Source organism: Athene cunicularia (genome assembly GCF_003259725.1).
Source record: "Athene cunicularia isolate RWA chromosome 18 unlocalized genomic scaffold, athCun1 chr18_part1, whole genome shotgun sequence".
Classification (NCBI taxonomy): domain Eukaryota; kingdom Metazoa; phylum Chordata; class Aves; order Strigiformes; family Strigidae; genus Athene; species Athene cunicularia.
The window spans coordinates 9,943,626-9,971,216 of NW_020799123.1; the positions used below are offsets into that span (position 1 = coordinate 9,943,626).

Here is a 27,591-nt window from a genome sequence, read left to right on the forward strand (position 1 = left end):
GCCAGCCAGCGCGATGCGTCAAAGGGCTTGAGCTGCAAAGCTGAGTTTGAATATAAAGGTTAACTTCTCTGAAGCGCCAGAGTTTTAAATCTTTATTTATTTTAATTCAGCTCCGTTTAAGCTGGGAGTATTCAGAGTTGCATACGTCCTTTAACCCTTTCAGTGGAGTGCAGAAACCAACTCAGAAGTTAGGTTTAACTATAAACAGCCCAGCCACGTGTGCATCTATTCGTACTTTTAGAAATTATTTTTCTCTTTTTGCATGGCTAATGGTATCTGCTTAATGCTTAAGTAGAACTTCTTTCCCCTCAGGCTTCTTTTTTCTTAATTACTCTTCTTCAGTAATTACTCATTTTTGTGACTTATAAAAATCTCTCACACCAAACCCACCAATTTTCAAGAACAGAGAATTTAATGACTTCAGGAAGAAACTCTGCCTGTAAACTTTGCGTTTAGAAGCACCGAAGAGATCACAAAGGATTCTATAAACTTTGTCAGAATCAGAGGGGAATAATTCTGCAGCTACATTTTTTTTTTGTCAAGCAAGTTCCTTATGATGTATTTTAGGCAATAGAATTCTGCTTATAAATATGAAAAAAAGATACCTTTCTTAGTATACACCATCTAAAATAAAAAAAACTGAGCATCAGAATTTAGCATTTACTATTCACAACTTTAATAAGACAAATCCAACCTGTCTTCTGATATCTTATTAAGAAAGTGAAATTTTGTTTACTGCTTCCAATGAAACAAAAATATATTCACAGTCCAGAATATCTGATTATCACAAATAGTTTTCATCTTACTTTCTGATCTTCTAAAACAAAACTGACCTCAATTTAATTTTTAAAATGCGCTTGTTTTATGCCTGCATCCTGGAGATAAAAATGTTAGATACAATTCTACGTCTGCAAATAGTTGAGGTCACTCCTGCATCTCTGCATCTAACCTAGAGATTAGGGTGATGAAGATACTAAGGTTATCTAAAGTCATCTGACGAAAGGAAGTACATGAGAGCAAGACCTGAATTATGTAAGAAGGAAATGAAGGCATACTTTCCTCCCCATTCCCAGATTTATAAGATACACTGAAATCTCAAAATTAATACCAAAAGGCGATAAAATGTTTCCATTTTAGTTCACTAGAACAAATATTTGCAAATTAAGTATGCATTCTATAAACCTGCAAGTGACAAACCCACCCCCCACCCCCCCATGTTGAAATAAGTCACTACATAAGTATTAAGTAGCAACTTACTACTTCTGCAGTGATGCCTTTTTTACACGCATGCAGTCTCTAATAAATGTAGTAAGTACATTTAGGGTAGAAATCTGTTTGCTGGCTACTGACTTATGGAAAATCAAAACTGCAGCCAAATAAACTCTTGGGCATGAAACCTGAAGTCTGCTGCAGAACCCAACGCAACTGCACGTGCTGGAGAAGCAAGCACGCTCCGGGCAGCATGTGCCTGCCATCTAATGTCTTTGTCTAGATTAATTATGGAATACAGAACCTTTCAAGCAAAACTTTTCCACGTTGAAGGTGCAAGTACTTTTACAATGTACAGATAAGTAGAATTGTTGCTTTCCAGCACAACAGAGAACGGGAAGCTCTTACGTAACTCTTAAGTAAAATTTCCAGGAAGGACCACATTCCTGACTAACTGACAGACTCCAAAGCTTCCAGATCAGACATTCTTTTAATACCACATGTAGAATAAAAGGCACAAAATTACTGCCATGGGACTATATAGGCTTAATTCAATTGCATCATAATCCAGAAATGTGAAGCTATATGGTCACCAGATGTTTTTGACAGATGGTGTCACAGCATTAAGCATTCTACCAGTGCTTATCTGTTTTTTACTGACCAGTGTCAGATCCCAAACAAATCCTGTAAGGAATGTCTAGAACATTACAAACACAACAAGTGTCTCCTGTAGAACAGAACTTGGAAACAGCACAGAGGGAGGTACAAAAAACTACAGCAAAACTGCAGATTTTAACCAATACAGAAGAATTACAGTGGCTCATCATACTTACAAAGACTAGAGAAATAAACCCTTTTAAAATATGTTGTATGTTTGTAGGGCGTGAATTTTTAAAATCCCACTCCTGAAATTTCAAATACAGTATTAGTTCACATGCAATTTTAATTACTGTATCTGCAAAATCCCAGTGAAAATTTTAAAGCTGATATAAAATAATGCATACTGGCTGCTATGAAATATTAAAAATAATACAACTTAATTATTCTCATGAATCCAGTATATTGAAGGACTGCAAACCAATTTACCACAATTTCATTAAAAACTCAAACATTTATAAGGGTCCAAACATAACCCTTCAAAACCTCACATGGTCAGAATAAATCATTATAAGCACACAAACAGAAAGGTAATTACCTTTCTCTAAGGAAGTTACCCATACTAACAGAGTTAAAGTAATAATGCTTGAGTTAAATGGGATATAATTTCTTGAGCTTATACAGCAAGTATCTATCTTCTGCAGAGATACCTACAGTCTTGTTACACAGGAGCTGTAAGTAATAGTTGGCAATTTATTAGTGAAGACAGGCAGCAAGTAAGAGCATCCAACGTTGCAAATGGAGCCTTGACAATAGAACTAAAAAGCTCTTCCAGGACAGATACTCCTGCGCTACCTCTGCCGGATACCAGCAATAGTAGTAATAATCACCAGCGACAGCAGAAGAGCGAGTAACTCCTGCTTCTCTGCCGGACTGCGTACTCTCCTGAAGTACATTGCATAGCATAAGTAACAGATAAAACAATTTCTCAATACATGTCACTGGGAATATCTTTCCGCCATAAAGAATTTTCTTTGGTGTTCAAACTTTCTGCTACAGAAAAATTTCCAAAAGGCCGCTGCAGCTGGAACAGATCCTGTTGAGTTCAATGGAAAGACTCTCCTGTTGACTCCGGAGAGCTTTGTACGTAAGTGAACAAACAGCTTTTCTGCACTTTCTACTCCAAAGTTAACCACTTCCTCATTAGTTAGAGCCAGCTGCGTCATTTGGAACATATCCTTTGGGTATAAGAGTTCATGGTGTACAGTAGCACCAGGGAATAAAGCTGAAAACCATAACAACAATATGTATAAATAGATAAGATCTCTTTATAGAGAACCTGGTTTTCTTCCTCCAGTTCTTCAGAACACAGCACAGTGCTCTGCAGTAGTCATGCAACTACAGTTTATACAAGTACTCTGGGCTGTAATCTGCTACCAAAGACACATGTTTAAAACGGAAATCATCTAGCTTGAAGACTTTAAATGCATATACATTAGAAAAAGCTGGGCTTGTGCAAAACCCAGGAATTAATCCGGAGCATTCTGCTGTAGACCTCAATAATTGAAAAAAAAAACCAAGCAAAACCACATGCACACAAAAGCTCAACAAAAAAATCCTCACCAAAGCCTAAAAATATAATTAAAAGTATCATTGCTTGCTTTCTTTCTGCCCCATGGCCTTCTACTACCTAAAAAACACTCTCTCAACAAGTCATTGGTTCAAACTCAGAGAGAGGAAGTGGTTGCTGTAGCAATGGCAACCAAATAAAAGCTCTTTGTCTAATACATTTTTATTTTTTATAGCATGCAGAAAGAGCAGACAGCAAGAACACAAACTTGCTGCATGCCAGCATAGCTTTAGCTTCCTCCAGTTCATCATCTGCTTGTTCGCTAAAGTTACTACTTTTCATAAAAATAAAGAATTCAGACAAGTTTACAGAATTCTTTGACACATGCTATCTGGCCATAAATTACTCCTCAGGAAACACTAGAAGGTATCATTAAGGGAAAAGATGGAAGAGAAGATTAAAATATGAATGAATCTCACTAAAAATGTCCATGCCTAACTGATTTCACAAGTCGCTCAGTAATCAAATTTTAGTCTCTTTTAAGCGCATGTCATTCAGTAAAACCTTTATAACAGTACACACCAGTATTAAAGTTCAAACATTGCTTTTATACTGGTTTAGATGGTTCCTACTATTTCTACAGGCATGTGACAGCGAAACATTTTTATGAAAGCATTTTCTCTTCTAAAAACTTGATGAACTATCGGTTTGGTTAACCAGATAATGCTAAACTTTAATGTGAATACTCAGTGCTTTGTTCTACAGCTCAAAGGCTGGGCGAATGCCTGTTGAAGAATTTCCAATCTAACAAACTTAAGTGCTCTAATACGCTCTTTCTCAGATTTGTTTTACCGTAAATCTCTCTTCGATGTTTGCAAACTTTTGGGGCGGGCAGGGAGGGAGGGAGGGGATGTCACACTACCCACCTACTACTACCCACTCCCTACTACAAAACAGGGAAAACTCTGGAATGCAGTATTTTAAGCAGGGCCTGGGGTCTGGAGCTTGTCTAGGAATATTTGAGCTAGGTAGTTCAGAGAACAGGTTTAATAGGAGCTCATGGCAAGCAGTTACCACAGGATCCACACTCTCACTTTCCAGCCACTTGTTAATCTTTATAATACCCCCTTCTTCCCACTCTCACATTCACTGCATAGAACGAATACATATAAGGAACTTTAATGGTTAATTATGCAACTTTGAAACCTAAATTCTCTATTTCTCTCTTTTTTTTTTGGTTGTTGTTGTTTTGCCTTGTGCTGGTGTGGACTGCACAGTTCTCCTGAGAAGCAGATAACCATCTGGGCAGGCTGAATTCCTCCTGCCACGGCTGAACTGCTATCCAGCACCTCAGACAGACAAATTAAAGCTACAGTGTCACAGCAGGGGAGTCATATTCTTCAGCTGCATCTTCCTTCATCATCAGGATCTGATATACCTGCTTCCCAGTCTTGGATCATCAAAGCATAATCTTGGATTATTGCAGACAACCAGACTAAACGGGACTTCTTGAATCTTTCCTTCAATCCAGGCTGCATACAACTAGTTAAAACCGAATAAATTAATGCATAAAATTCTGCTCTTGATTGAAAGGATCGTAATGAGAAATTTGCTGTTTTAACTGGTCACAACTGTCACTGAGAGCCAGCTATCAATGTGGCTCTGTGGGAAGCTTGCAGTGTTACTTCTGCTGGAGCCAAATGGTTGTCTTGCTGTGAGCACAAATGCTGACAAGCAGGGCAGTATGTGGGAAGAAATCTGGCATTTCCAGTGGGATGCACGGATGTGTACAAGCAGATATGGGTTTATATACTGAAAGTGTATACTCTAGTTGACTATACTAAACCTCACATGTTCATTCTCTTCTCATGATTCCGAATAGCTCAACAGCTACTTGGGATGTCCAAACAACTCACACCAAATAAACAACTAAGATAAGTGAAGTCATACTTCATAAAGAAAAAGCACCCCAGGTATTACAATAAAATAGAACAGATAATGCAGTGGCCTCAAATATCGAGTAACAAAAAGGGAAAAAAAAATTTAAAAAAATCAAACCAAAGTTTTTGCTTGCAACTTTTTTCTTTAAATTGCAAAAATCAACAAATACTATTTAAAAATATTTCAGATGTTTAAAGTGAGGTTGAAACACAGGACTTTGTGTTGCAAAACAAAGTTCATTTAGGGAAAGGAAAGGTGCAAAACTGCATTCAAGGCTGCTGGATGGCAATACACTGTTTCCACGTGATTTTCCCATGGTACTTCATGATATGAAAACTACAGTGTCTGGGAAGCATGACTGATTATTGCTTCATTTTCTTATTCTTCCAGTAATTGCTAACACACAAACACATAATGACCATCAACACAGAATACAAAAGCTTAGATTTGACAACCAAATAAACCTTCCAAAAGGGCAGTGTGTTTAATTCAATTTAATTTAGTGAAGGGCCAGAGCTCTTGTTTCAGAACTCAGAGGATTCCCATTGCCTAGTTCTCAGTTACTGAGAACAAACAGAAGATTTGTATTATAGCACCTGAACAATAATTTGTGGAAGAGAGGAAATGGGAGTCAGAATTTCAGTTCTGGGTTTGTCTTTGCTATTTTTCTCCTGTATTACCCAGATACACTGACTTCAGGAACACCAGAGAATTCCACATATAGCAAAATATGTGTCACAGTTCCCTCCAATTGGATCAAATCTAGCTCTCATATCAGTCTTCCACCTTCCACAACTACTTCTTTATGTCCAAAATATGGTAGAGAGAAAAAGGATGACTACAAAGCATTATAGATCTGACAGCCTCTTGTGGCCTCCTGAACAAAATAAAGGAAACTTCTTGAGCTGCACTGACAACAGTGTTGGGTTCAGAATCCACGAACTGCAGCTGACTCCCTGAAGGTCCCTTCATTTTCTGTGCCAGAGCTCACACAATCGGAGAACCAAGCTTTCTGCATGCTGCCTTAATTTGGTAAGGCTGTTTTCTTAAAAAAGACCTTACGTTTTCCCTATGAGCCATAACATATGCTACAGAACGAGAGACAACATACTTTTCTATAGCCAGAAGGTCTGTATTTGGGGCTTGCTATGTATACTGTTATTCTAGTCCTTTACTCTGCCACAAAGCCCTGGCAACACCAAGTAGTCAACAAACGACCTCCCTGTCATAAAGCCAGCCGGAATGACTGCAGATTCCTTCATATGAATAAATGCCTATGAAGGATTAAGTTTCCTAATTTATTTTTTTTTTTTTACCCATGGAAATTAAAGGATAATTCAGTAATTTCATTAGATCAGGAAGATAAAGGTAGCATTAGTTTTCCACTTACTATTAAAGGTAATCATGCAGGGCTGAAATACCGTGTTATTCTTTGCCATTCCATTTTTAGATTATTTTCTTTCCCTTTCTAACTATTGGTGAGATTCATATCACAAAACTATCAACCTTTACAAAATGGATGCTTTCATCTTTGTGGCTAAGGTGTCTGTGAAATCAATACGATGTGAAACAGTTTTCTACATTTGCCACGTGATTAACTGGAAGATGTCACTGCAGTACTACTATTTTATCTTCGTGAAGACATGCATTCAGGGCAACAACAGAGCACAATATGCACTTTCTCAAGTCTAGAAACACAAGCAATCCCAAAGGGAAACTTGCAGAGACATGCTTGCCTCTCCACTCATCTTTAGATCAAATGTTTCATTAAAGCCATCTAACTGACATTTCTCCTTCCAATGGCATCAGAAAGAAAAAGTGCCATTAAATGGATTCTCAGGTTACCATCGGATATTGGCTTCAAAATAATCTTCTAGATGTCACCACAACCTCATGGAAATTCCTAAAACTGCAGCTGCCCCTGCAAGAATTTATGAACAAAAGCGTAACATTTTATCCTTTCAGAAATACACTAAAACACAGACCAACTTAATCTCAGCCTCTCAGAGAATACCTGTTTATGCATAGCTATTAAGCAAGAAGCTCAAAGAAGTGAAACAACCTTAAATTTTCTTCAAATGAAAGGTTAGATGGATTTTTAGAAGGTTATGAAGAGGATGCTGAAAGAAGATGAGATTTAAGGGCTAGCAAGCAATTCATTCTATGAAACAACATAAAAAGAATAAGAAATAATACAGATATTTACTGCAGTGCAAGCTCAGCGTGAGCTAAATTGTTTGGCTGAACTGCTCTGTGCTACCATGGCTAAATTGCTCCCAGTACCCTGGCTAACATTTGCGGAAAATCCAGGTGTAGAAAACTGACTTCAATATTGCACTCAGAAGTAAAGCTGTACTTTTAGCTCCTTCTTAGCTTTTGCCAACTTTGAGTTCTGTTTTATTTCTTTTAACGAAAAATAAAGGAGTTTATAATTGAAGCCAAATAACCATTCTCATCTCCTGCTGATCTGTATTTGACTTGAAGACAGCCACTGTCTTGATGAATCTGGCCTAAAATATCATAGGCAGCTTGCAGTTTCACTTAATAAAATACGGCTCTGACAATAATTCCAGTGAAGCCAGTTTAGTGAATGTGTTGTGTATTTACTAGCTTTACTGTTTATATTACTAGCAGTGATGTTGATGCTGTAGCTGGTCATTGCCAGTTAAATAAAACGCAAGTTTATGTTACCATCAACTATTTATTTTAACGTTGACATAGGCAGTATGTTGTGTAAATAAGTAGCAGTATTTTTCTGTTAACAGAATTGTATTTTGAATTTATGGAAGAGATACGTATCTAAAGTATAAGCAGAGAAAGTAACAGATCACCTATCAGCAAGCTTGCTGACAACTTCCATTAGAAAAGATTGTTCTCTTGTTGGTTACAAATCTTCTAAATTTTAGTTGCATGGATGTTTTACTGTGTCCACCTTAGGCTCAGAAAGCGGCAATCAAAATGGCTCAGGAATGTTTCAGTTGCTAGTAAGAAGAATAGTAATTATTAAGTAGAAAAAATTCATTGTATTGGAAATAAATGTATTTCTTTTTCCTTTGGAAGGCTCTCATGCCTAGAGTGGGCTAGAAAAGGGACTTGAAATTCAACAGACATGTAGTCTTTGCATAAACACTTACCTTATGCTGTTCATGTGAAAATCTATTCATATTTAGCCCCTTGGCTAAATATAAATCTTTAAATTTAAGCCTTTGCAAATACAGTTCCATATTCTCAACAGAAGTTTTTTAGAGCTTTCCAGAAGAATTATCAAAATATTATGTTCTTACTGCACACTCTCAAGCCTCTCACAGATCCTACTATATATAGGATATATGTTTTCCTTGTATGTTATCGCACTTCTTTTCTATTGCTTATTCTGTTCTACCATATGTCATCATGTACATTTTAAATTATTATTTTATCCATTACCGTCCATTATCTCAAGTGCAGAAGTCTGCGCAGCACATCTCAAGGTTCTAACACTGATGATAATACAGACAGCAGCTCACATGAGGCCATCTAGTCAAGCTTTTTTTCCTCAGAACGTTTTAAAAGCCCCCAATATGATTACAAATAAAAGCTATGCTTAAGGAAATCCTACCAAGCTTGTAAAGCCAGGCACTCAAGAGTTAGGGAAAAGCGATGAATGGCTTATTGGATATTAATGCACTTGTGTACATAAATGCTATGGCACAATTAAATAATTATGTACCAGCTTTTCTTCCTATTTGAGGTAGCTGCATATTAATGTAGATGATTTTACATAGGGCTTCTGCTCCATTTGCTAAGAGCTGAAAAACATACTGTGCCAGCTCAAGGTCATATGGATTTAAGAATCCACATCAGTGCATATCCTCTGGGCATCACCAGCACAACAGTACCCAGTTGTCATGCATAAGGATGAGAAATTACAGAAATTAAGAAATCTAGGTTACATCAGACAAGTTGCTTAAACCCAATTTCTTCACAAGCAATTGCTATCTCCTTGTTCCTCATCATTTAGGTATCCCACTTCACAAAAGAAATCTGGTTAAAAAAAAGCTAAATATTTACCAGATAGCTAAAGTCAATGAGAACTGTGTTTTAAATGGGCTATATAATTCCCCTCTGAATTAGGTTCCAAGCGTTAAATATCAAAATACGTTAATATTTTCAACTATCATGTCTTAATACAGATGTTTGTCTTCTGTAAAATCAGAAAATTTGTCCACTTTACAGAAATGTGATGAAAATAAATTGATTATTGTTTAGGAAAACGTTCAGACACTTTAATGATAAGCATCACTCCAAACCATGATAGACAGTGGTTCCAACTTCAGAGATGGGTCATACGTTACTGTAAAGGAAGACATAAAATTATATCAGGAAAAAGTGGTGTCCACTCGAGGACCACCCAGCCCTTCCAGGAACCACTTATATGGAAAATACATTCCAAAAGCTGGCAAACTATAACTGTATAGGCTATGTTAATTTGGCACCACCTAATTCTAAGTGCTTGTCCTGGAACCCTTAAATAATGACTTTTAAACCAGTCTATGTTGATAAAAATGAAATTAGGATTTCACTGCTGTTTTGGAATTTATGAAAAAGGATTTAGACCACTGAAATCTTTGTAGACAGGTTTGCAGATGAAGTGGGTATGAACCCAAAGAGCGTCAGCTTGCAGATGTACTTTTTCCTGCTTGTGCTGCTGTTTTTGGTGGTAACTGGTTTTTTTTGTTTGTTTGTTTGTTTGGGTTTTTTGTGGTTAAATAAAAGTGTTCAGCTTTCAATTCTTATCTTTTGGATGTGTTATATTCGTAATACAGGAAACAAACATCAGTATTTTGACCCTGTGGGTTTTTTTCCCCTGAAAACAAGACATTAATAGAAGGTAGAGTAAGCAACAGCAAAACTACATTTTTTAAATCGGAGAAGCAGCAGAATTAATTTTGAAAGCTTCTTCATTCAAGGCTGAAAGCCTTTGTACAAAACTTCATCCTGGAGTGATATTTTCAGCTGTAATATAGGGGTTTGTAATGGAAATGCTGACAGGCCCATAATTATGGAAGCACTAGCGGGCACCACTATAATAGCATATCAGATAGGCATACTACTTAAATTCAGTACGAGGTATCAGAAGATGTTAGTGTCTGTCCTCATTAAAGCAGCACTTAAAATTCCTTTTAACCTCCATGACTCAAATTATTAACTTGATGTTCAGAAGGACATATACACTGACACCAATATTTGCAATGAATACATCTCCTTTAGTACTTCAAACTGAATTGGTGGATCATCCTAAATGTCTAAGCTCATAGAAACTGCAAAAAATAAATGGTAAGGATAAGAACATTTTATTTTACAGGACAATCTGAAACCACGTAAAGTAATATCAAACTTACACATTAGTTCATGTGTTCTATAACATTTTAAAGCTTCTTTTTATATCCAAATATGCTATGATATATCTGTGATAAAATTACACTTGCAAATATTGAGGGGGGGGGAAAGTTGTATCACCTCTGTTCACTGGATCTTGTTTCTCAGTTTTTTCTAAATATTAGTATGAAACTCTTGATGCCTGTACAAATTCCACACATGCAGAGAAAGGATGATCAAGCCTGAATATCCTGAAGGGTAGCTGGTTGAATAATATGTTTTTAGCCTATTATAGGTTTTATTTTATGTTGTTATTCCCACCAAAAACATTCAGTAAATGGGTAGCATGTTTACAATATGCATGGTATATTCCATTTCTGTAATACATAGATTCTGAAATTTTGTTTGAGAGTTGCATGCTATAATAACGTTCCTTTTTTCCAACAGATGCAGAAATACTAGCAGGAGGTTACCTTTGAATTATTTCCAGCCATATACTCTATCTCATGACTCAAACAGACTCACCCCTATTTCCTTCTCTGCATTAAGGTGCTCGAAAACAATAGAAAGAGTGAATTTACCTTTCCTGCATCTTGTCAGAAAATCAATTTTTGGGGGATAAGTTCTCTAGAGCAAGCCCTTTTTCAAGCATAATTAAAAAAAAATAATTATGTGCTACATTCTGTACAAATCTAGGTGTACAGCTCTTATCAGGTAAGGGAAATAACAAACGTCACATTCCACAGAAGTTTGCCTCACTGGAAATGGGACCGATGATGTTTTTGATGACTAGGTAGAGAAAGAAAACATCTCACTGAACAGAAAGTACTTTCCCATGGAAAGCTGGAATAGTACTATTTTGAGTAATGCCCTATTTAAACACAGGGACACCCTCACTCTGTCACTCACACAAACGTGATTTGCATGCTTTGGTGGCTTGTAATTCTGTCTCAGACTACAGTAACACCTTATAAAAGATGATTCAGAAGATTATTATATTTGCATATTTTCCCCATTACTGACAGTGAAGGCTTCCATGGGCCATCAGTTTCAGGTCTACAGCCACTACAAGAGAGCATGATCAGCAAAACATAAAGGTCCCAACATCTACTGATGTCCCTCCTATTTGAATGTGGAGCATAACTGAGACTGCTAGGATTCCTGCACTTATGGTCATGGGATCCTTTAAATTTCTTGTGAGAAAACCAGGTTTTCTCCTGAAGAGGATAGGATTTAACATTTTGTACCAACAGAAGCCAATGCAATTGCCAAAGTTTCAGAAATGAGGTCCACATGATGAGGTTTTGTTTTGTTTTTTTTTACTATTAACTCACTCGCTAAAGAAGATGAGGTAGTAAAGTAACAACTGCCAGAAAATAAAAATGTATTACAACTTACTAAGCCAAGCTCATCTCTCCTAGAAACCTACTGACCAGACAAAAAATTTGCTTCAACTTGTGCCATTTTTTCCATACTCTGTATCATTTATCATCTGTTCCACAATTTTATTAAAAGTCTCTAGGAAACAGCTTGAATTTTCTAACATAATTTGGTTCTCTGACAGAACAGAGTTAAAGAATACATTAATGTGAATGTCATATGCAAAAATGATTTGTAGTACTTTGGGGGAGAGCAAGACAAAGAGGACTCGCTTGAATCATGAAACCAGGTGTGATTGTTTTCTGGCATTGTGTTATACAAATAGTAACAGGGAGTTCTTCACTATTCCAGGAACAAAATAAAAGTATGTGCAACCTAAAAGTAAATTTTCTTAATGCAAACCTTATACTCTCTTCAAATGTTTGTCAGCTATTATGTTGCCTTGAAGCATTTGATCATGCACTTTTATTTTTCCTGATCCTGCTTCCTTCTGGCCATTATACCCAAGCAATATACCTCCTACATAAGTGCGAAAGATGGAAAGACGTCAGAGGAAGTTTTGCAGTCATGAATTTGGTTTTTCAAGGCCACAAGATTTTGACATGACAGTAGTTGGTAGTCCACAGATACACGACTTCCTTTTTTATGTTAATCTTCCCTTAGAAAATTTATTTTCAAGCTAGTATCTTCTTACTACAAAACTACCTGTCTTAATTATAATTTTTAACAGTTAGTATAAACTTGGTCCATTGATTGTATTGCAAACTGATGTATTATTACAATCTGAAGACACCACAATTGAGGCAGATCTTTAATTCAAAATTCACAAGTCTGCAGACATATCCTTATTTCCCACAGAGATAAATTATTAGATTTTCTTCCACTTTACCTAAAGCCAATGGAGTTCTACAGAGTTCAGTTCAGTACAGATTTTCTCTTGTATTTCATACACAGCTCTTCATTCAATTAATTCTCTCCTAGCATCGTATTTTTGCATTCTTAATGCAAAAGAAGGGAAACTCCCACTGACTTCACCATGTGTCGAAGTGGACCTGAGAAGGGCACTAATCTTGCTTATCAGCATACTGTAGGAATGCTGTCAATTAATTACAACCATATCAAATGCTGGGCTGCAGATAGCATTCATGGTGTGCTTTTCACTGACTGACTTAGAGGCAGTGGGAGGAGGTGATAGCAAAAGTGTAAGAACAAATCAAAGTTAAACATGGACATGGAAATTCATCGCTGTTTTCAAGAGTGACAGTTCTGTGTGCATTGGGCATGAACTAGGCATGTGGTGATGAAGTGACAGCAGAACAGTGTTTGCTACTGGCAATGACAAAGCCTAGATAAACCAAAGCATCATGCCTCAGAACACAGTATCCTATTAGTCTAAATGATATGCATCCTGCAAGAGCTAGTATCTAAAATAAAGCAAATGTTAATTTCTTTCAGAGATAAAACAATCAGAAAAGTACTCAGCTCCAAATGGAAACTAAGGAACATGACATACTGCCAACCAGCACTTGGCAAAACAACTTATAATATAATATGGAAATACTGCTGCACGCCACTAACAAACATAGCTTGCCAAAAAGATTAATAAACCCCCTGAAATCCTAATTGTTAGCATTATTGCTACCCTTCTGATTTTCTTTATGAAGCAGTCCCCAAATAGTCAATGATTTCAATGAGTAAGTATTAAAAAAAAGTTATCAAAAATCTTCTAACAAAGTTTCGTGCTTAAATACGGTAAAGCAGACAGTCATGCAAAACAAACAACAAAAAAATATCAGCTGCTACTCTAATTGGGATTCTGTCTCCTTGCACTTACAATTAATTCAACATATTGTGATGGCATTAAATTAAAATTCTATTAGGACAGGAGTTGTATTAATTTGCTTTACATATGCTTTTCCTTTGCTATCATCAATTCCATGTACTGAACAGAAAACTGAGAGAGAGTGTATGAGGGTGATTCCTATTATTCAAGGGAAAAGTGTGAATAGGACAGCTTGGATGCATCAATATAGAGGGAAAGTTACCACAGCTTTAGTGAAGAGAAGTCACGTCTTAATCTGTTTCTGAAGGGGTCAACAGGTATGCAGTGAAGGAGACCTAGATGATATGAGCCAATTCAATATCACAAGCCCATTTTGCCAAGGTCACTCACCAGATGTTCTAAAAGAAACAAATTTTCTGAGATAAAATGTCCTTAAATGGATAAATAATTGTTTAAAAGATACAATAAAAGAGTAAAATAAATAGACAAGTCATTTTTATCACTGGAGAGAGGACACCAGTGGAGACCCAGAGGAATTTGCACGAGGTCTTAAAGTGTTCAACGTACTCATTAACGATGGCAGCATACTCATCCACAACTTATTTTTAAAAAATCCCCAATGAACAATATAAAAAAAGAACAAATGATAACTTGAACCCAACAAGGATGGAAAGCTACATTTTTGTAATTAACCTCCTACAAAAAGGATTTAAAAGAGGGAGTGGGAGGCATATTATAGAGAGTACAAAGAGAAAAAAAAGAGAGAACATAGAACAGAGAGGACAGAGAGTTACACTGATCACTTGCAGGCTGCAATGCTTAGAGAGCAACTCTTCATTAGATGAAAAGCTTGAGTAACTTTATCTCCTTGACCCGAGCAGCAATGAACACCTGGAACACCAGCTTAAAATTCTTCAGCCCAAATTCACCCTGGGGTCACCTTAGCGCATGACAGATGGAAGAATTCAGGGACGAAAATTTAGGCTTCACCGTGGCCTTCGACAGACAGAAGCAGCAAATAGCCCCCAGTTTACCACTAGTTAGTCCATATCATGCAGCTACTGTTATAGCTTCTACTTAGGAAAATATATAAATGTACTACTAGGGACCCAACAGTGTGTAATTACAGAGAAACATCTCAAAAGGTCAACTAAGAGGAAAGAAGACCTCCCATATTGCCAGTGCATGGTTCTGCAGGAATACAGCACATGAGCCTTCAATCCTCGGCTGGTTATTTCTCATTCTTATGAAAATGTATTACACACCACAGTGCCATCCTACCTTAAGGTAATGATTAATTTGTAAAGCTGTTTAGAGCCTGCCTGGAAAGGATCTCAGTATGTTGGAATGGCTTCATGTCACCCACAAGTCTTCGCATTTTTATGACAGCATCTCCTGAATGTGAACCTCCTCAGCAGCTTCGTTAGACAGATAAACTGAAACATGGGTTTCCGTCAAGAAATGATTTAGAGAAGAGTTTATATATTTTTGGAGTTTATAAAAAAAAATGCTAAAGATTTCACAGGAACACACCCAGTAACTCTTCACTTCATTAGTTTTGAACCTTTCATCTCATCAGTATAAATGCAAAATATGAAGAAATATTTTATATTTGAAGCCTAAGAAAAATATTTTTAAACTAGTATCAATACGCATGTATGGAAAATGGTAAAAAAATGTCTACTGATGCTCCACATCTTTTAAACTTTGATATCAGTTTTCTTTCCCTGTTTTCTAGAATATCATAAGCAGATACAGTGCACTAATTTGCTACAGATGGGACACAAGGGGCCAAATCTTCAGCTGACTTACTGAGGGATGACTATTTGCCAACTTCCAAAGTTTACTGGGCCTCCAGAATTGTATATGTTTAAATCTGACATATGCAAATAATTTGCATGCATAAATCAGCAGGGCGATGAACTATTATCTAGATGAAATGGAGTGAAAGTCCTTTTTCTTTGAAATTCTTGACTGGAAGGTGCCAGAAGTGCAGAAGAAAAATAAGGGTTTGCAAAATAAGCAAGCTGAAAATGCACTCCAACAGGTCTGTAATTATTTTTATGTCAGTAATTACATGACAAAAGATTTAAAGAATAGCAAAGCTTTCATTAATCAGCAAGTCTATTTATTTTCCTACATAGTTTTCTTGTATTTCCAATCGGAAAAAATGGAAATGCTTTCACCTGATGGAGCAAGTAAATTCTGTCTACTGCTATACAACCTTCTTATTAAATAAATTCCTTTATCTGAAAAATGACTTCTGTGTACATCCTTGTTTCCTTCTCACTTATTTTCTTTTAGCTGACAAAATGTGTTAAAATCCTGTTTTAGACAAAGAGCCATGCAGCGTTTGCGCTGCACTGTCTAACCTGGAGTTAATAAGCAAGATACCAGAGAAATGAATACCCGGAATGGGAGGGGAGCAATGTCAGGAACCACCTATCAACACCAGAAAAAAATTCACGCTACGATTTCATGCAGAGAAATTTGACTGTTAAGAATTAATATTAATAGGTAACTATTTAAGAAAAGAATGGAATAACCTGGTATAAACTCGACAAAATGAAGCCTGGTAGAGCACAAAGGCAAATCTTTCATAAATGTGAAGACAAAGTTCTGGTTTGTAACTGATGAAGACTTTGCTAAAACAGCAGTCTGGCTCAAGATTCTTACTCTCCTACCCACATGGGCTATGCAGGTTAGAAATGTTAGTTAGTTAGTTCCCAGGTGAATAGCCTATTTTAGACGAGATTTAGGCAGCTCCAGGGCACCACAGGTTTAAGCAAGGATTCTGTGACTTTCAGATTCTGTATCAGCACCAAAAGAAAGCAGAGGCCCTACCTCTACAAAAAGACCAGGCTGAACAGGGGTAACTCGGCAACCCAAAACTGATAATGAACTCCCATTTGGATGCGTGGACCTATGACACAATTCTTAACAAACATGATCTAATAATCTATATTAATCACCTTCAGTAATGCATTTTTTATTTCATTTGATCAAAACAGTCTTGCAAACTCAGTGCTTTTTTTTTTTTTTTTTTTTTTTTTTTTTTTTTTTTTTTTTTTTTTTTTTTGCCTGTCTCATTGTTCTTGTCAAAGGTTTGGACTGGCTACGATGCTGAGGTTTTCTTCTTCCCTTCCCATTAAATATGCATGATTACTTCAAAGACTAAGGCTTTACTGCAGACTTACTGGTACATGGAAGTTTGCTAGTGGCCCTAGGGAATGTCCTCAGCTTTTCTCTAACAATAAAGTCAATCAACTGCTACCTATAAGGTAAGCTTAGAAAGCTAAAGTAGCTCACTTAATTTGCAAGTCTAACTTCCAAAACTGTTACATGTGGAAAAGGCTTACAAACAAACATGTTAAGTATAACAACCTGTGGAAAGGAATGCAATTGCTGGGAGCTTGTAAAAGGCCTTAAGGACCTCCTTGCAAAGCTTTAAGACGGAAACTCTGACTCTCTGTATACGGGAAGTGATACTGGTTTAAATAATATTAACTTTTCAAGCCAATGTAAACCAGCTTAAAACCAAAATTTGACAAATCATATTACCTTCTGAACCACTTTTTTTTTTTATTCATCGGGCAAAGTGCAAATATGTACACAACATCTCCTGCCGGTGAAAATTAATTTTATATCTTACAGCTCTATGAAAAATGACAGGACCAATTAGCCTTTGGTTGATAAAAACACAGTAAAGATGGAAGTCTGACAGCTACTTCTAAAAAATCCTCAACAGGAGACTGCTGTGCAGAACTCATGCAAGAATCTCTAGTCTGCACTTCACGGTTCTTATGATCACGCCAATTATGTAGCTTTTATACGGTCCTATTAAAATGTATTTTACAAATACGTTTGATAGGAACCATCCTATCCTGACTGAAGTGTTCACGCTTGGTTACTTAATACTCTTGGGCATATGACTTTTTGCAGTAAGTAGAGAGTGTGAAACAATGTTGTATTTAATTTTCACATTTTAGAATATTTCTGAGAGAAAAATCTACAACCCTCTTTTTTCCTGCCTAAATATTTAGGAGAATTTAGGATAATATCCATATGTTTCTGTCCTTTTAATCTGAAGAATGGAAAAAAATATATATGTATTTATATATAAATAGGTATTTTTATATGGTATGATTTATGTATTACATATTTTTATATTATATAAACAAAATTTAACTGATTTTATGGAAGCTGACAGAATTTAATCAAAAGCTATTCTTACGGTTGTGAGAGGGAGATGGTTCGAACAGTTTTGCCAGTAGGATGTGTGTTGCCAGCACCAGGAAGGTGGGTGTAAACTAACGTCAAATGAAGCCACACAGTATTAAGATAGGGCAGACCTCAAAACAGATGTGCAAGTCCTTACAGTGGACAACTGAAGGAAATTAAGAGATGAGATGAGGTAAGAGGGCTAAGAGAAGGAAACCACAAGGGAACAGCAATCACCGTTTCTCAAATGCTCTTAAGGAATTAGAGTTTTATTCAGACTATGGTCCCCAGAAGGATGAGATATAGACCTCCTCCCCTGCACCAAAGCATCTCCTTTTCTCCCGCATAAGAACATTTGCTTTCTGAAGTCTGAAGTGGAGGACACTCACTGATTGCCACTGAGATTCCTTGGACTGTCATTAAGACAAATCACTCATCATTTACTTCAGTTCTGGCCACTAAAGACAAACTGGCAAGTCTGAAAATGCCTTAGCAAAAAGGCAAGGTTAGAGGTATCCACATTTAACTTGTATTATGCTTGCAGCATGATTAAAGAAAAACATAACCACCTGTTACACTTATTTCAGCCGGAGTATCTATTTTCAATTATAGCATTTACTATCCACCCTCAAGTATGGCAAGTAACACCATGGTAACATAAACACAGTGGTGGCTGCTTGAGAAAGTTATATTATAAATAGCCACGTATAGCCCATGAGGTCCTGGAAATAAACTAACTAATCCATAGGCATTTATTACTATGACATAACATTTCCACTAAAATGTTGTTTGCCTCATCTCAAACCCACTCAGAATAGATTTAGAAGTTTGGCATCACTTGACTTCGAGTGAGTTCAGACATGAAAAAAGCAGTGACAGCGGAGAAAATAAGCTATAGCAAAGCAGTAGAAAACAACAACAACAAGATCCCCATAGTAGGCTTGATTCTGTTCTCATTGAAGTTAATGGGGAAAAAACACCCCAAACAAACCAACCTATCCCGAATGTATAACAGAGTTCCCTTAATGTACGGAAATATGTTTTTATACTGAATCATCCCGGAGGGGGAAAGCAAAAAAGCAAAACAAACCAAAAGACTTGGTCTTAACTCAGTAGCAAACAGTTTGGAAATGCAAAGAAACTTCGCAACCCCTCTCAAACATTTGAGACATTTCAGAACTCAGTGCTCTCTTTAGCTCTCTGGGTGCTAAGAGCCATGGTAACTGAGGGAATACTGAGATCCAAGCCGGAGTTTAGTACTCAGAAGGGAGCTGAATTATCAATTGTTTTAGTCTGCTGTGTAGTTCCTTATTCTCTGCAAGACTGAGGCAGAGCAAGAGCAGCAGGCTGTTGTTCTGAGCAGCAGATTTTTGCCAGCTGGCCAGACGCCTGCTGTGGTTGGCTAGGCTTCCTTATTTGGGAGTATGACCAAGGACTCAAAAATGGGAGAAACAAAGAAAGAATCGGAGTTTCTACAAAGTTAGGACTGAAAACTGAGAGCAAAGAGGTTACTGCCAAGTTTTGTGGTGCGAGGACAGCAATCATTTAATTCTGTGTAGGTTCAGAGACATTATCATTGGTGTGACACAAATCAGGGGCCTTAATCTAATTATGTGATAATGTCTTTTAGGTTAGGCAATAATGCTAGAGATTTAGAGACAGCTTGGTTTCTTTCTTGTTAAGAACAACAGGTTTGAGGAATTCACATTTTCTTTTCGTTTACAGCCATTGGTTAAAGTCTACTTTTGATTAGACCGATGGAAATCTGGCAGAGATCTCCTGAGGTCAGTGGAATTATTTCAGATTTGCGCCATCCAACTAAAATGGAATTTAAATTCCCAACATTTCTCTTCTAAAAATATGCTGAGTTTTGTCATATATATTTACTGAAATCTTGGCCTGTCTGACATCAATGACAGAACTCATTCGTATTACTATGGTCTAAATTCCACTGAATGATTTTCCTTTCACACGGCGTGAAGCAAAAAACAAGTTGATCCACTAAAGTAAGTATATTCAATGTGCCTAACAAGTGAGACTGCTTAAAAAAACCCCACGTATGTATAACCAGGAGAAATACCAGCTTGGCATGTGTAAGAACTTCATGCTTATCAACAGAATCATCATTGTGTTTACCTTTCTGATAAATACAATTTTTTTTGTTCACAGTAGCCTTCAGTTTTTCAGTAACCTTCCAAGTAACACCGTGACACTAACACAAAAGGTTATTTTTATGGGTTTTTTAATAACTTTTATATAAAATTAAAGCAAAAAGCTGAAAATATATTCAACAATTAGTTGTGTTTCTGGCTGTCATCAGTGAGTGATTGTTAATCAAGCAATTGAGCAACAGTATGCGTTATACTGGAGTGTCATCACATAATTATTTTGTCATGCATTGTAATAATATTTTTACGGAAAAAAAATTAGACATAGTCATTAATCGGGCAATACACTAACCCTAATATGACATTTAGTGTGATGAAATGGAAAATAAGGCATACTCAGCATGTTCACGGAAAACAATTCCCACAGAGGCTAAGTATTCTTAAATCACTTAGGCGAGACTAATCTTAGAACAGACATGTGAAAACTCCTAAATAGAGACTATGATTTTTCTGGAGAGCATATGAACAAGTCTTTTATTAAACTCAGTCTACAAACATTTATGCATGTGACTCAGGACATGTGACTACTTGTGCTTTAAATTAAATATGTGCACAAGTATATGCAAAAGCTAGGAGAGTGCAAAACCAGCTTTAGAACTGTAAAAGTACAAAACTAATGGAATCCAAAACTGCTTCAGCATTTTCTGACCGCAAACAGGAAGAAGATGGAAGACACATATTTTTTTCTGAGAAAAGCCATTAAAATGTCATTCCTACAATTTAGCACCCTGCATTATATTTTATAAACATAAAAATAGTATTTTAATACATATCCAAGGATTCAAAATAACCAAAACCACTTATAACCAAAATTGGAAAGAAATGAGGAGCTGAGAAGGAGATAAACAAGACGAAGGCTAGACTAAAATCATTATTTATAAACACAGGTTAAGTTCAAGTCTAGTTTCCCCCACCTACAGACTGTAAACCCATCTGTCAACTCAACTTGAAGTCTAAATTACCTTTACTTCACTCCTTTTTAAACCTAATCCTGGGGAGCACCTTTCTCCTTGCTTTCTGGATGCATGCAGACATCGGTAATTTCGCTGAAACAAGTGCAAATTATGTCTACAGAAAGTTCTTCAGGCTGCAGTGAAGCGCTATCACAGCAAATCTGCCTGAAATGTCACTATTTGCTTTACTTTGGTATCAAGTCTTACTAAATACACTGCTGGTCATGATAGATGCTCTATGAACCAAAGAAGCTAAGGATAAAATACAAGGAAAACTGTAATTATCTGAAAAATAAATAATTTTAAAGAACAAATAAGTTTTCCATGAGCAAGGACACAAAGAATTATCCCTTACCCACAATTATTGAGGGTATTTCCATGGTTTGGATGTGTGTATTATTGATCTCCATCCTTAAGACTATTTAATGGTTGTTTGTGTGTTAGGTTGGACATTCAAAATGGAAAGCCTGCGTGTATTTCAGCATCCGCAACTGACTCGGTTCTATAAGGACAGCCTGGGGAACGTATTTGTCAGCTCACTAATCACAAAGAAGAATATTGTGAATGAATCATCGTTATATACTATGGGTTTTCCGTTATCTGACTAGGCAGTCTTCTGTACAGAAGAACATGATCTCTAACAGATTTTAACAACACAAATGCCTAAGAGACTAAAATGAATACTCATGAAGGAAAATATAATTTTAAACCTTTCCTAGTTATTGCTGAAATCTTTCTCTTCCTATAGTCTAAAGGGCTTTATATACTTTAAGGGCTATAAATGACCTAACGTGTTTTTAACATGTGCAGTCAGGCAAAAAGCACATGAAAATTGGTATAATTATCCTATTTCTAACCTTACAATTACACCTATGAGGAAATTAAACAGACTGAACTAAGGGAAAATGTGTTTGATGTATCAGAGTTATCAAACATCAAGGTGCTAATATAGGCATCTCCATTCATTATGAGGTACGTAAAGTGGCCACAATTTCAAAACTGCCAATTATTTAGCATTCACATCAACTCTTACAAGAACTTCATGCTCTCAGCAACAAGAAGTTCATCCCAAAAAATAAAAAAACCAAAGCACTAAGTTTTAAAAGCCAGTATTGACATTCTGTGTCAATCTCTCTCTCCCTGTTCTTCTGTTTCCGAATTTACATTATGCTTCAAAGACAAACACACTTTGTGGAGTTCTTGATAGCATCAAAGCTCTGTAGAGCGCTTTAGCTAGAAAATGGCCTAAAACACTGACAAGCTGCATTTTCTTTTATGGGAAATGCAAAACTGGGCCCTACATTTTGCCAACAAAGCCTTCAAATCAAATGTGTAGTATTATTTGCTATATATATACCTTGGAGAGAATAAGTGTTGACAGGGAGAGACAGAGCAAGAGAGAGAAAGAGATGTGTATCAGAGTCTGAAGTTCCTTGGGTAATATCTAATCCTTTCCACTGAAAGATTTTTTTAATGATTTACAATGAAACTTCAAGAACAAAGGTTGTCTTGTTGCTGTCACAGAGTTGTACTGAAACGTGCAAATAGGAGTAAAGGAGAAAACCCGATATTTTTGGTCTTCTATTTGCAGTGGAGTTCAGTAAAGATCTGACATCTGCTCTGCACTGCTTTGCTTTTATAGCTCTCTAGGTGACTACAACTAGTACAGGAAGGTCAAGCTAAAGCAAGGTATTTATTTTCTTCCCATGGTAAAACACAGCTCTTGCTTTTATCTGTTCATTCTTACAACTAGACTGTACATCAAAAGAAAATTAAGTAGCTGTTCTTATTTGGTAATAAAAGTTAAATTCCGGTGCTTTCTCTTACCTATTTTATATCATTATAATGAGTCTTCCCAGTCCATGAGCTTTAAGGTCAATTTAAGGTCACATTGTGTGTAGCAAAGGCCCTGTGATGCGATGTTACCGCCCACAAAAGACCAAATCAGATCTGTTTGCTAACAGAAGTCTTACACAATGAGTTCTTTTGAAGGGTGAAAAGATGTTCATAATGGTGTAAAGAGCTTTTCTAGATCAATAATTAACTTTGAATACTCCTCAGACAAATGTATCAGTGCCTCCACAGTATTAGTTGCAAAGAGAAGGGAAGGCTGGTGACATTCTCATAAGGAATATCCAGAAAGCATAACTAGTGCAAAAAGTCTTTTACTTCTCATAGCACTTTACTATCTTGTAGGGGAAACTGTAAGACTATAGATGCATTATAGCCGCTGATAGTTTAAATTAAAATTGCACAATAAGACTTAATCTTTTCTGGACAACTTCAGCTCAAAACTGCCAGATAAACTTTTTCTGCAGAGGTCATGGTCGTGACATGATCCAACTATTATTTTACTTACAAATAATTAAATTGAATTAAATTTGAAAGGCTGAATTCACCTTATATTTGCTTATAGTCCTCTTGCTTCCAGCCAACATGCTGCTTTTTCAAATGTTCCATACATTTACAAATTCCTGAAAATCTGTTATAGCTGGGAAGTTAAAACAGCATTAACTGTAGTTTGTCCTTTAGTAGATATCTGTAGTTTAGAGAAAATGTATTTTAGGTTTTATACCCTATTAAAGGCTTTTCTGTTCTTCATGCATATAGTTATGTCTAAATACTATAACACCTGCTAACTCTCAGGGCATAAAAAAAACCCCAAACCTTTCTCAAATGCTTCCCTGAGCTTTAAATCTGTCTGTACAAAACATGTTATAACAAGTACCCTTTGTACACAAAACAGTAGACTGAGAAATCTTTTAAAGAAGAAATGTACACAAGAGTCAGAGAATACAAATACTGTTTACGCATATGTTGTTGAAATAATCTTAAATAAATAATCCACACTGGGAGAATTCATAATGTTTGAAACAAGAGCTAAACACTGGATATTTTTATGAAGGAGCAAGCACAACACCTCTAAGACCAGAATTTGTTAATGTTAAAATGATTTTTTGTTGAAAAACCATGTTGTACATTTACAGACATTTTGCAGGTCTCTGCTTGTTTGTATTCATGACACTAGAGCTGTTTCTCCACACCTCATGCACACAGTGCTCCCCACAGATCAAACCTAGCTTTTATTTAAAGGACAGAATGGGAGCAGTTCCACCAACTTCAGCAACTATTCCAACCAGCTATTGGTTGAAATAAAAAACAAAGGACAGAAAAACCTGTTAGGACCTGTTAGGCCATACACATATAGTTCAGAACTAATAGGAATATTAATGGTCATCTCTGTTTCCAAAGGAAAAAAAATAAATGATAGCTACTGTATTTTATTTGATGTTCAGCTTTTAAATATATACAACCTAGCATTTTACAGCAATAACTCCCATTTTCAACAGGATCCAGCAAAAATGTCTTTCTACCTATTTTCCACACAAATCACCAACTTCACCGTACTTTGCCTTTTCCAAAATAAGTTCAGTAACATGCCAACCTATCAGATTTGGTTTACATTTTCAGATAAAGGCATCTTAAAAGCACAAACCCATGTGATCCTTCCTGTGAAAAATTGTGGAATTATGATTTGCAATGATACCCAAGTCTGAGCATTTTTTAGCATCTCTGCTCTTTTAAACTGCTTGGTGTTCTTTTCACTTGCTTAGGAATGTCTTTTTTTAACTGATGATATTTAAAAAAACCACAATGTAGCCTGTCATAATATTCTCTCATGTGATGTAACAAACTATTTGTAAGAATGAACTAGCACATTAAAATGCAAGGGGAAAAATAACCAAGAGGCAGGCTCGTTTATTAATTGCAGTTGGGATGAAAATTGGTAACATATCCTAAGCAATTACTTCAACAGATTTTACTCTTTTTTTTACGTATTAAGAAAAAGAAATGGCTTTTTCTAATTTATAAGGTCTCAGTGTTAACAAAAGGAATGAATTTGTGGGCATGCCTCCCAAAAGTACCACAAATGAGGTAAGGAATGACTTCTAATGGGCAATCATATTGGCTTCATCAACTAACAGTTATATTCTGACCTAATTTGAAAAGTTCTTACAGCAGTTATTATTTTGCTTAGAAGTTAACGTATTTCCTTTCTCAAATTATTTTAAAGCTGATCAGGCAGCTTGCAACAATATATATCTAACAGTCCTAAATAACTGTCAATAAAAATTCAGCGTAATGAGTTAGCCTCAGCCTTGAATAAGAACTGTGGTGCGGTGCCCCAGCATCTCAGCAAGCACTCTGGGAACAGCCGGTCTTTCCTAGCGCTTATAGACAAGTAACAAAGACGCACCTCTGGCTCCTGTATCCTAGCTCAAAATACCCAAGAACAGTTCAGTCTGTAGCAATCAACATTATCTTAGCAAATGTTTTATTTGCAAGAAAGCATTTGGCCTCCAAGCTGACAGGTATACAAACAAAACTCCCATAAATATTTGGGTATCTTATCTAATACGGGAATCAATGAAAGAATGCCTCAAGAATACAATCTGAGCAGCTACTGAAGATCAGCTATGCAGAATCTCCTGTCTACAACAATGCCAGAAACTCTTCAAACCTGGAGACAGTTTTGCTGCTACAAGGACATCTATCAGTGGTTTTTTCACTCTTCTCTAGAGATAAATTTACGTCCTAGTAGCCAGCCAGTGCAGCATTAATTGCTATAATGCTGTGTGAGCATTTATCTACACGCAGGAGTAATGACTTCCAGTCACTAGACTGGACATTATGCAACATTCTAATGCACATTTTTTCAGATTACATGTAAAATTTGACTACAGAAGATCACGTACAAGTGCTTGGCTTACACAGATAACGCTCCATTTTGCCTCCTGTGCCTGCTTATTTTCACAAGGAATGACATGGGAAGCCACCCTGGTTTTGGTGACAACACCACACCACAGACTAAAGATGGAATTCTTTCTCATTCATGTTGTGAGACTTCTATGTGTGGATAACTAGCAAGTCAGTGCTCAAAAAGAAAACTGCTCAAGGAAATGCTTTGCATGTATAAAGTGCACAGGCTGAAAGCCAGAACTTCCAAACAGCGGAAAACACAGAGTTGTAAAGTCTAAGAAAAACAGCACAAAAAGGGAAGCCATGCAGCTGTGTAAGAGAAAACTGCATTTTTCACACACCTATTGAAACATACAACTTAAAAAAATATTTGGGCGCTTAACCCCTCTTAATGTCAATGAGTTAGGTACCTAAGTGCTATTGTAGATCAGTGCCCAACATCCCAATCCTGTGAGAAATTGCTTTTCCATCAAAGCCCACGAACTTCAGAGTGACTTAGCACCTTGCAGAAGGCAGTTTGGACCTCTTAGAACCAAAATACTCTTAGTTTTTGAAAGGTGAGCATTGCCCCATGATGTTCTCCTAATGACTGCATCATCTTCTTATTTCACACAGATACCAAAACCATCATGCATTATTGGTAGTTAATGTGCAACCCAAGGTAAAATAATTACACCTTCACAGACTGTAGGAAATGTCACAAACATGAACCACGATGAGAAACACAGTGCAGCACTTTTTAAGTATGTAAATAGTATAATGAAAATAGTTAATTTTATAATTAATAATGACAATCATACTAAATATCAGAGATGTTCTAGGTCCCTCATCAAGGCATGTCAGCTACAGCTCTTGGATTAAATAATGGACAATTCAATACAAGAGAAAATACAAGACTCATCAGTATCTTTATTAATTCTGTTAACATTCTAGAGAACAAGAGACTTCCAACATTGTCTTCTGCCTCATCATGCATCAACAACTCCTGAGAGATTTTTGAACTCTTCTGTATCTGGAAATCTTGTTTCACACTAATTTTTCAAAATAAATTATATCTACTCCCTTCTGATGACATAATGAACTGTTATTAACTAAGTGTGGTGGCCTGAGGACATCGGGAACTGGTTTGGATAAAATGTTGTCTACATTAGGATAATACAATAAACAAATAAAATGATGTGTTAAAAGAACAATGCCATCCAATAGCACAGCATACTATATAACTTGGTTGGAAAAATGCTAGAATTAAACCTACGCCTGTTTACCTACACGTATGTGGTGTTTTTAGGTCCTGCTCCCAGAAGATGGAATTTCCTGAGCAGGCTGAAGGAAATACTTGGCAGTTTAAATTCTCAGTTTTAGAAAACTGTTAATTTGCCAAATCTGAAGACACAGACAAAAAAGCCCATTGAAATGAGTACTCTGTCACAGTCGTGTGGGCTGCTCTACACACACTGCAAAAACTAAAGTTGGGAGGCAAAACAGTCACCTGGGTGCCTTTAAACACAGAATGCGTAAATTAGTTTGCAAAGGAAATGTATTTCATGGTAAACTTGGGGGAGAGGGCTCGGGAAGGGGAATATTCTCCGCCCGAGCATTGCTCCCCCACGACGGCGGGCAGCAGCCGCCCTGCAGGGCGCCCCGGCGGCG

At 36.6% G+C, this 27,591-nt stretch overlaps 1 protein-coding gene across 5 annotated transcripts in view; it reads right to left on the minus strand.

Moving 5' to 3' along the window:
- PITPNC1 (phosphatidylinositol transfer protein cytoplasmic 1) overlaps nt 1-27,591 on the minus strand; it is an 85,292-nt gene that overhangs the window by 54,111 nt on the left and 3,590 nt on the right. Inside the window, exon 1 of one of the 5 annotated variants that reach the window (XM_026860908.1) lies at nt 2,697-2,799. The exons of the other annotated variants lie outside the window; for them this stretch is intronic. Coding sequence (XP_026716709.1) covers nt 2,697-2,762 — 66 coding nt within the window. The 5' untranslated portion in view covers nt 2,763-2,799. Of the gene's footprint in view, nt 1-2,696; nt 2,800-27,591 lie in introns of those variants that run through there. 5 annotated transcript variants of the gene reach the window in all.